At 42.1% G+C, this 10,853-nt stretch overlaps 1 protein-coding gene across 1 annotated transcript; it reads right to left on the reverse strand.

The window, feature by feature from the left end:
• Position 1: 1 nt before the first annotated feature.
• Positions 2 to 10,808, reverse strand: prkar1ab (protein kinase, cAMP-dependent, regulatory, type I, alpha (tissue specific extinguisher 1) b). Its single transcript, XM_056770652.1, has 11 exons — positions 10,670 to 10,808; positions 3,092 to 3,291; positions 2,811 to 2,978; positions 2,636 to 2,727; positions 2,485 to 2,546; positions 2,363 to 2,409; positions 2,108 to 2,266; positions 1,944 to 2,004; positions 1,701 to 1,822; positions 1,540 to 1,621; positions 2 to 1,387 (listed from the first exon to the last, which is right to left on the reverse strand). Exons 2-11 carry the CDS (start codon positions 3,263 to 3,265, stop codon positions 1,215 to 1,217), a joined length of 1,140 nt encoding a protein of 379 aa, XP_056626630.1. The 5' UTR covers positions 3,266 to 3,291; positions 10,670 to 10,808; the 3' UTR covers positions 2 to 1,214.
• Positions 10,809 to 10,853: the final 45 nt, after the last annotated feature.

The following is a 10,853-nucleotide window of genomic DNA, read 5'->3' on the forward strand; positions in this document are numbered from 1 at the left end:
ATTTAATTCATTTTGTTTTTATTTATTATATAGAACTTATCAGACTCGGTTTTCAAACTGTACCACTAGAAAACCAGATACCCCAGCATTTACATGATTTTTAATCATTTCATTTTCAATTGAACATTAAAACTGCTACAAGCCTGTTAAAAATCGCCATAGAAACACCCATGAGAGAAAATAACAAATAAGGTAAATTCAAAATACGACATGCGTCTAAATATGCAACTGTGTACTTGAAGGTATCATTTGTGGAAAAATAAGCTTATTAAAAATAAAACTTGTATTTTTGGGCATATACTGACAAAAAGGTAAATACTGAAGCATTCAAACTGAAAACGATTCTCACTCAGTGATAGCCACATGCAATTTTAAAATACAAATGAAATATTATCAGTGTCTCCGCAATGGTGCACCATTCACTGCTAGAAGCAAAATTCAAGTGAAGAACTGAGGCTCTGTCCAACGTTTGGCACTGGCTTTTTTAGCAGAAATATAACAATTATCATTTCAATCACATAACTGTTATGCTTAATAGTTTTAAATGTTTTTTAAATTGTTGAGCCAGCTTCTCCTACTATAAAACCTAACACATATATACTGCTTGGGAATGACCTGACATATTAACTACAAGCAACAAAACACAAATATCAAGAAAGTGTGCTGGAATGATAACAACAAAAATTTCAATCCTACAGTTGTGACATATTTCTGACCGTTGTTTTCTCCATTAAATAACATCATGTCTTTGTTTGAGAAGGTCTGTATAGGGCAAATTCGGCAGTAAGGCTTAAAGGAGCTGAATGACAATGTAACTACATAATTCTTTTCGTAGGCAGTTCGTCTCTTATAGAAAACTAGTCTTAAAAAACTAACTTCAGCACTGTATGGGTAAAGGAATTCACAATTGTTTTAAAATAACTTTACTATAAATATATTTTAACTCCTGCTTTTTATTCAGTTCAGTGCTGGAGTTCCAGGTAAAAATTCGGTGAAATAAAAGCTGTGATTTGATTGGACGAGCATATGTTTGATTGTCTCTCTTTTCATTTGGCTCTAAATGTCCAACAATGACAACGCTGTATAAGCTTTCGACGATGTGACGGTCAAATGGGAAGCACAAGAAAATTAACGAGCTTGTGTATATGATGTGTACATTAAAAACGAAACTGTGTCGATGATGGACCCGACAGAGGTTGCGGGAGGGGGCCGTTTCAGACGGAGAGCGAGACGAAGCTGTTGTACTGCTGGATGTTGCGTTTCAGGATGTCCGAGCAGGGCCCCAACACCCTCTCGAAACGAGGCCTGTCCAACTTGACACACTTCAGTGGCCCGCGGGCCACCACAGTGGCCGCACGGGGCCGGTTCATGAGCAGTGCGATCTCACCTAGAGAAAGAGAACGAGTGTGACGAACACAATTCAAAAATGAAAATGTTATTTCCCGGATAAATGTTTGGACAATGTTTGTATTATATCCTTATTGTTTTGTGAGATTGAAACATTTGATCCAATTAATATATTTTGCTTTCATGACATACCAAAGTAGTCCGATGGTCCTAACCGGCCGACCTCCACAAACTCTTCATATTCTGATCTCCGCTGCAGAACCGCAGCACATCCCTGAAAAGACAAAGAGTTGAACTTTAGAAAACAGAAGTCACAAACATTCACACACTTGCAGCCGGAGGGCAAAGCTCACTTCTAGGATGATGAAGAACTCATCCCCTGGTTCTCCTTGCACTACGATCTTCTGGGTGTCCTCAAACTGCACCGGCTCTAAAGCATCAGCCACAGTCAGACGCTCCCACTTATCCAGAGACTCTGTGATGATTAGACAAGTTCATGTCACAGACGCAAAAAACAAATTGAAACCCATCATATCTCAACTGGTTACCATTAGAATTAACAAACTCTTCATTAATATTTACGCACTCAGTATTACCTAAAATGGATACTTTGGTTAGGAACTCCTCATACATCTTCCTCTTCCTCAAAGTGCTGCCCTAAAATCAAAATCAACCCATATCATTGTTTTAGTATATGATGTGAAATATATCCTGGTATATAACTTCCTGTGATCGAAAGTAATGTGTTTGAGTGGTGTACCATCAGTATTCTCCTATAGCTGTCTCTGTCAATACCCCAGAGCTTTGCGTTGGTCTTGGCTCTGACAGTCGCTGCTCTTGGGGTCCCATAGATTAAAGCCAGTTCTCCAAAGCTGCCCCCTTCTCCAATACTTGTGACCCACTCGCTGTTAACATACACCTGTGAAGAGACAAATGATACACCATATATAGTCACTGGCCAAGATTGTTGACTTTAAATGCTAAAGAGGAACAAAACTGAAGTAACGGAGCTTACATCCACTTCGCCCTGGTCTATGACATAGAAATTATCGCCCTCATCACCTACAAAACAAGTGTGAATTTAGATTTACGATAACAAAAGAAAATAAATTTGGTTAAGTATTTTTGCAGTTCTACCTTGCTGGATAACAATCTCTCCTGCAATGTAGGTGACCGGGAACATTGCATCGAATATGTCGCTGTAAGTTAAAATATCAGATACATAATGTCAATACATAAAGTACTTGCCTCCATAAAAAAACATCAAATATCTATAACAATAGATCACCTTCGTTCATTGTCATCCAAATGTGAGAAAAGCACATTCCTTTCAATAGCTTTGGCAAGAGCAGCCATAGTTTTGTAGTCCTTAGGGATAACCTTCACAGAGAAAAGAGAATACATTAATACTCTCTCAAAACTCTACATTACAATTTGACATTATCACAGTGTGACAAACGGACCTTCCTAACATATGAAGCAGCGTCCTCCTCAGTGTAAACCTCAGCACTGATAGCTCCTCTCCGTCTGCGACCCTTCACCACGGGATTCATGGGAGGAGACACTTCATCCTCACGCGAGTCTGAGCGAGAAGTGGCTTTCTGCTGGTTCAGGATCTGCTTCGCTTCCTCCTGTGAATTAAGAACACACACGCACCTATTTTCAAGACGTAGTACCACAGCACAGTATGAGTTTTGTTGGGATCTTATGTCATAATGAATCTAATGTACATTTAAGTGCATACCTTTTCCAGTCTCTCAAAGGATTCTCGGAGGAAGGCCATTGGTCGTTCAGGTCGTGAGGTGCACAGTTGTACGATGCAGTCCTTCAGCAGCTGCTGGATGTTGTGTTTTTGCACGTATAACTCGCATTCTCGCAGACTCTTCTCCTCCTCGGTGATCGCACTGCCTGATGCCATGGTGAACACTAGATTTGACCTTTGATCTGCAGTGGGACAAAAATAGAGACCATTTACTAATAGTGACAAAGAGCTCAGTGAGATGGTGATGAACTGCAACAAGCATTTATTTGTCAATGAACATAAACTTCAAGATCTAAGTTTAAACACTGTGTACTATATTGTATAGACCATTTCATCTGACTTTGTGTTTGTTTCAGGGGAATTTTAGTTTACTAGATTTTAATGTTGCCTCAATAATAAACGGAAATAAGTTTAAAGCACTAAAATTGTTATAATGAACAAAATATAAAAATGAATTATTCTTATATAGCCACATAAAAAATAAACCAATGAATTATAACATGACAAAAGAATATATTAATTGCCACAACTTTGAATAAAATAAAAATAAACTAAAAAAACATAACTAAAATAAAGCCTAATTGAAATATTAATACAACGAAATAAAACTAAAATCAAAACTAAATTAACTCTGGTTTGTTTATCGGTCTGGCTAATGCCTAATAATATAACTATTTATAATTTATTTTATTGATGTTAATATTAATGTATATTTTTATTTTATTGTGTAATAATTGTTGTTAATAAACGATTTGTTGAATTTGGTTGTATGTTAATTTTATTAAACAATTTGTTCAATGGGTCATGTTATTTTGCAGCATTTGAAGAAACTTTATGGGACATTGAAGACCAGCGGTTGAGCTTGGTACCGCAAAATCCTGATAAAATATTGGAGAGACAAGTTTAGTTTTCTTTTGCTTGTTATCAGAAATAATCTACAGGTACTCTATTGTTTGCGAATGTGTACTGGAAGTTAAAGTGATAGTACACCCGAAAATGAAAATTCTGTCATAATGTACTCGCCCTCAGATTGTTCCAAACCAATACAAATACAAATCTGAATAAATGTCTTTGCTCTGATAAACCCAGATAACGATATTTGGAAAAATGTCAGTAACCACACGGCCGGGCGGAAGTGCTCGCCGGCGGCGTCGAGATCGTAAACAAAGGCGGGGAAAACACGGAGGGCTAAGAGCTAGGCTAAAGCCAACATCACACCGGCTCTCTTAACCCAGCATTTTCCTTGCTAATGTACGATCATTAGTGAACAAAATGGATGAGATTCGACTTCGCATCATCAACAATAAAATATTTTTGTACTGCAATGTCATAAACTTCATGGAAACATGGCTACACAGCGGCATACCGGAGAACGCTATTGAGTTAGCGGGTTACAACACACACCGGGCGGATAGAACGGCAGAGGAATCGGGTAAGACAAGAGGAGGTGGATTGTGCATTTATGTCAATAAAGCTTGGTGCACGAACTCTGTTATTGTCAGGAGACACTGCTCGGCTAACCTTGAGTTTCTCATGGTTAAATGTAGACCGTTTTATCTGCCACGGGAATTCACTTCCACCATTATAACGGCAGCTTATATTCCACCGGATGCTGATGCCAAGCTTGCTATGAAAGAACTTCATGCAGCCATCAGTAAACAACAGACTGCTCACCCGGAGGCTGCATTTATTGTTGCGGGAGATTTTAATCACTCTAACTTAAAGACAGTGCTCCCTAAATTTCACCAGCATGTTTCCTGCCACACAAGAGGAAACAAAACTTTGGATCATGTCTATACAAACATGGCTGAAGCTTAAACCGCGACACCCTCCCCCACCTGGGTCAATCTGATCACCTTTCTTTGTTCCTTACCCCCAAGTATTCACCTCTCATTAATCGTGTGAAGCCATCAGTGAAGACCATCAAGGTGTGGCCTGCGGGGGCAGACTTAACACTCCAGGAAAGGTTTCTACACACAGACTGGAGTATGTTTGCTTCTCAGGCCACAAGTGGCTCTCACACGGACATAGACACCGACACCTCCTCTGTATTGGACTACATCAATACCACCATTGATAGTGTCACAGATCAAAAGCAGATCACCATATACCCGAATCAGAAGCCATGGATGAACAAGGAAGTGCGCCTTCTGTTGAAAGCACGCAACACCGCCTTCAGATCAGGTGATGCACAGGCCTATAGTACTTCCAGGGCAAATCTGAAGAGGGGCATCAAAAAGGCCAAGCACTGCCACAAGTTGAAGTAAGAGGAGCATTTTACCAATTCTGACCCTTGACGCATGTGGCAGGGCATCCAGGCCATTAGTGACTACAAACCCAACCACTCCATCCCCATAGCCACAGATGCTGCCTTTCTGAACGAGCTTAATGACTTTTATGCACGCTTTGAGAGAGACAATAATGAACCCGCCACCAGGCTCACACCTTCTATTGACCTCCCAATCTTCACACTAAACTCCACAGATGTTTACACTGCACTAAGCCGGATAAACGCACGCAAGGCTGCTGGTCCTGATGGCATCCCTGGTCGCGTACTCAGGGCATGTGCGGAGCAGCTCGCTGGGGTCTTCACGGATATCTTCAACCTGTCCCTCGCCCAAGCAGTGGTTCCAGCATGTTTCAAATCCACCTCCATTGTGCCCATTCCAAAACATTCCAGCCCGACATGCCTGAATGACTACCGCCCTGTAGCACTCACACCCATTGTTATGAAGTGCTTTGAGCGGCTGGTCCTTTCACAACTACAAGACTCTTTACCATCCACACTGGACCCATACCAATTTGCCTACCGTAGCAACAGGAGCACAGATGATGCGGTGTCCATGGTGCTGCACTCCGTGCTCACACATCTGGATAATAAGGACACTTATGCACGCATGCTGTTTGTAGACTTCAGCTCTGCATTCAATACCGTCATCCCTTCCAAGCTAATCATCAAACTTGGAAACCTAGGCATTAACAATTCAACCTGCAACTGGATTATGGACTTCCTGACGAACAGGCCTCAGCTTGTTAGGTTAGGCCACATCTGCTCCACCACCATCACCCTCAACACTGGTGTACCACAGGGCTGCGTACTGAGCCCCTTTCTCTACTCCCTTTTCACACTCGACTGCAGACCTGTGAATGGATCTAACTCCTTCATCAAGTTCGCAGACGATACAACAGTGATTGGTCTCATCAGCAACAACGATGAGACTGCTTACAGGGAGGAAGTACGGCACCTGGCCACATGGTGCTCAAACAACAACCTGCTCCTTAACACCTCCAAGACAAAGGAGATCATAGTGGACTTCAGGAAGGCGAAAGGAGGCACACACGACCCCATCCACATTAACGGGATGGCTGTTGAACGTGTTTCCAGTTTTAAGTTCCTAGGGACCCATATTTCGGAGGACCTGTCCTGGACCACCAACACCTCATGCCTGGTCAAGAAGGCTCACCAGCGTCTCTTCTTTCTGAGGATACTGAAGAAGAACCAACTGTCTTCAAGTATCCTGGTGAACTTCTATCGCTGCACGATAGAGAGCATCCTGACCAACTGTGTCACAGTCTGGTACGGGAACTGTTCTGTTGCTGAGCGCAAGGCACTGCAGCAGGTGGTGAAAACTGCCCAGCGCTTCACAGGGACTACACTCTCTTCCATTGAATTTGAGGACATCCAAAAGAAACTCTGTCTGCGTCGAGCTCGCAGCATTCTCAAGGACTCCTCTCACCCCGCTCATAGACGGTTTACTCTCCTGCCTTCCGGCAGGCGCTTCAGGTGCCTCCGGACAAGAACCAGCAGACTAGGAAACAGCTTTTTTCCCAGAGCTGTTTCATTATTGAACTCTGCTCCCCACTGATTCCACTACCCCTCATAACTTTAACTTTAATGCTGCTATTACATTGTTTATATTGCACTAACTGCACCAACTTCTCTACTGCACTGTAACTCATCTATTGCACTACTGCATCTATTGCATAACTAACTGCATCTACTCATCTATTGCACTATAACTTCAATAACTGCATTAACTCATCTACTGCACTGTGACCTTAATAACCGCATTAACGCATCTACTGCACTGTAACTTCAATAACTGCATTAACTCATCTACTCCACTGTAACCTCAATAACTGCACTAACTCATCTACTGCACTGTAAATGTATAACTGCATCTACTCATGTATTGCACTATAACTTCAATAACTCATGTACTGCACTGTACCTTTAATAACCGCATCACCTCAATTTTCTGCACTGTAACTTTAATAGCTAATGTCTGTAACTAATGCACACTCAAATCACTTGCACTATTGTATAGTCTATATTGTTATCTGTTCATAACCACCTGTACATTAATGTTCACAGTATATAGCCTTCTGTCTATATTGTTCATAGTACATACCGACTGTCACATTTTCATAGTACATGGCCATTGTATAGTATTTTCCTAATATTGTATTCTGTATTTATTCACACTGTATATCCTGCACTTGCTAATTGCACTTCTGGTTAGACCTAAACTACATTTTGTTACACTGTACTTGTATATGTGTAATGACAATAAAGTTGAATCTAATCTAACCAAACAGATCTCACCCTCATTGACACCCATCATATTTATTTTCACTACTATGGCAATAAATGGGGGATGAGACCTGTTTCAGGGCTAACACGATAAACCGACGATAAATATGCAGTGATTTTTCCACAGCTTTTGAGTGAAGTACGGAAAATCCTGCTGCACCCGAAAGCCAGAGGGCGCTCTCGTAAGGAATCTCTAAATAGGCACTGAAGAAGAAGACCATAACAAGTTCTAGAATCTAGGAAATGCCTATAGACAGCTTTTATCACTGTAACTCAAGCCTCATCAGGTATTTAAATGATAATAAAGTATGTTTATAACGATCATGTTTGACGGGTGTTGTTTTTTTCAAATACACATTGTAAGCAATTTGGAACAATCTGAGGGCGAGTAAATTATGACTGAATTTTCATTTTCGGGTGTCAGACCAGGACCTTCAGCATGCACAGGGACGGTTTGCAGGCGAGTGTGAAGCGGCGTGGATGAGAACCAGCACCTCCAAATCGGAGGCCATGGTTCTCAGTCGGAAAAGGGTGGCTTGCCCACTTCAGGTGGGTGGAGAGTCCCTGCCTCAAGTGGAGGAGTTCAAGTATCTGAGGGTCTTGTTCACGAGTGAGGGAAGGATGGAAAGGGAGATTGACAGACGGATCGGTGCGGCTTCTGCAGTAATGCGGTCGCTGTACCAGTCTGTCGTGTTGAAGGAGTCGCAAGGCGAAGCTCACGATTTACCGGTCAATCTACGTTCCTACTCTCACCTATGGTCATGAGCTGTGGGTCATGACCGAAAGGACAAGATCCCGGATACAGGCGGCCGAAATTAGCTTTCTCCGCAGGGTGGCGGGGCGATCCCTTAGAGATAGGGTGAGAAGCTCGGTCACTCTGGAGGAGCTCAGAGTAGATCCGCTGCTCCTCCACATCGAGAGGGGCCAGCTGAGGTGGCTCGGGCATCTTTTCCGGATGCCCCCCTGACGTCTTCCCGGGAAGGTGTCCCGGGCATGTCCCACCGGGAGGAGACCCCGGGGAAGACCTAGGACACGCTGGAGGGACTATGTCTCCCGGCTGGCCTGGGAACGCCTCGGTGTCCCCCCGGATGAGCTGGAGGAAGTGTCTAGGGAGAGGGAAGTCTGGGCATCCCTGCTTAAACTGCTGCCCCCGCGACCCGGCCCCGGATAAGCGGAAGAAAATGGAAGGATGGGTGTACTATCACTTTAACTTCCACTACACATTCGCAAACAATAGAGTGCCTGTAGATTATTTCTGATAACAGCAAAGGACATTTATACAGATTTAGAACAATCTGATGGCGAGTAAATGATGACAGAATTTTCATTTTTGGTAGAACTATCCCTTTAAGGACAACCTACGAACGCGTGCATGCGTAGAAAGGTTGGTTCATGTTGTTGCTTTGAACCCGTCTATAAAAGAAGTGCACGCGATGTTTTAACTAGTTAATTTATCTCTCAATTAATATGAAAGATGTTAGCACATAAATTGTAATACAATTAAACACTTAGTCTAAGGAACCTAAATTTAGGCCATTTCTCAATATGCGTTCTTCAGCCGTCTTGTGTTCTCGCTCTACGTCATCAATAACCGCCAAAGTCCAGTTCCAATACACAAGATCTGCTTTCCATTTCGAAGGGCTCATCCCTATGCCCTAAGCCCTTCAAATGGTTTACCCTCTAGAGTGAGAGCTTTGAAGGGTTAAAGGGTGAGGGTACAAACAACTGTTTCTTAAATTGCCCTTCATCCCGCGCCCATAAGGAGGTGGTATCACCACGCAAAGAATCATGGGAGCCCGAAGTGACCATCAGTTGTACCCTTCGAAATCCCTCATCCTAAAGGGCCCTTTGAAGTGGCCAGTTATGAGCACTTCGGTTTGGAACGACCCTTCAATATGGCGGCCATGATTGTTTTCACTCCGAAGGGCAATATATCCAAGTTGAAACGCAGGGAAAAACACAAGAACAGAGAACACCCGGATGTGTTCTCGATATCAAGGATGCAACAAATGCAGCCTTGAGTGTGTATAGAACCCGCTAGAAGTCCCAGAAGTCACTGCGCCACCTCCATCCAAGTTTGTTCTTCCGAGGCTGCCTCGAGGGGGGTCCCCGTAAAAACACAAGTCCGTTCTTTGCATTCTTGGAATTGAGAAACAGCTTAGCTGGAGTTAAGCATGATGCATTTCAGCATTTAGTCCATTTCCTGTTTAAATACTGTACTAAAAAATAAGGGTTTGTTTGGATGTTATTGTTTGCAGCTAACTAATTATTTATTAAAAATAGACGCAAAAATCATTATGAAATTTCTAAAATCTTCTGAGCCATGTGGACTCCCATAGAGGATAGGGACAGGATCACTACATAATTTTAGTACTGGGATTTATGTCAGAAATAATCTGGAGATTATTTTAGACTCCGAACACCTGGACACTCTGATCCATTGAATGGACTATTTGAGATGACTGTGCCTCATTATTTACAGACGAAAAACCTCTGTTGCACAATGTTGCACAATTAAAACCATGTTCAATATCAACGACATTATTAACACTTTACCAGCACAAACATTCATGCATTTACAACGGATCATAAATTATAACAGTTTTAATCCATTTTGACAGGACCAAGTGACTATAATGTACAACGTAACGAATAAGAAATAACGTAACTGACCGAACAACATACAGACAAAAACATAACGCGCTTTAAAATGTGATTCATGTTGCAAAACGCTGAACCTTCACAATACATAAAATATAAATGCAATACACACGAAGCAAAATACTGAAGGCAAATGCGTTGTGCATTTAATATGATATTTTGAATAAGGCGAGATATCTAATCGAAGGCCGTAACGTTGGTCGCCATCTTGATCTGTATCATAAACAAATGTCATTTACAGCAGTTCCCGATAATCAAATGTAATATTGCGTCACAACGCCCAAAAAATATCGCATATGATTTACCGTTTTCCTTTCCGAGCCTTACAAGGGGACTCGGTTTGTGCGTTATTCTGTTATTCAGTGACGGAACAGCAACTCTTTACTCCTGACAAGCGTTTGGATGTCAGCCCACCGGAAACACCAAAGTCTGCTATTGACGTCAATTCGCATGCTTCTCACATGGCAACCGTAACCCTGGGTAACCTTA

The sequence above is a fragment of the Triplophysa dalaica genome, chromosome 17 (genome assembly GCF_015846415.1).
Source record: "Triplophysa dalaica isolate WHDGS20190420 chromosome 17, ASM1584641v1, whole genome shotgun sequence".
NCBI classification, from domain to species: Eukaryota; Metazoa; Chordata; class Actinopteri; order Cypriniformes; family Nemacheilidae; genus Triplophysa; species Triplophysa dalaica.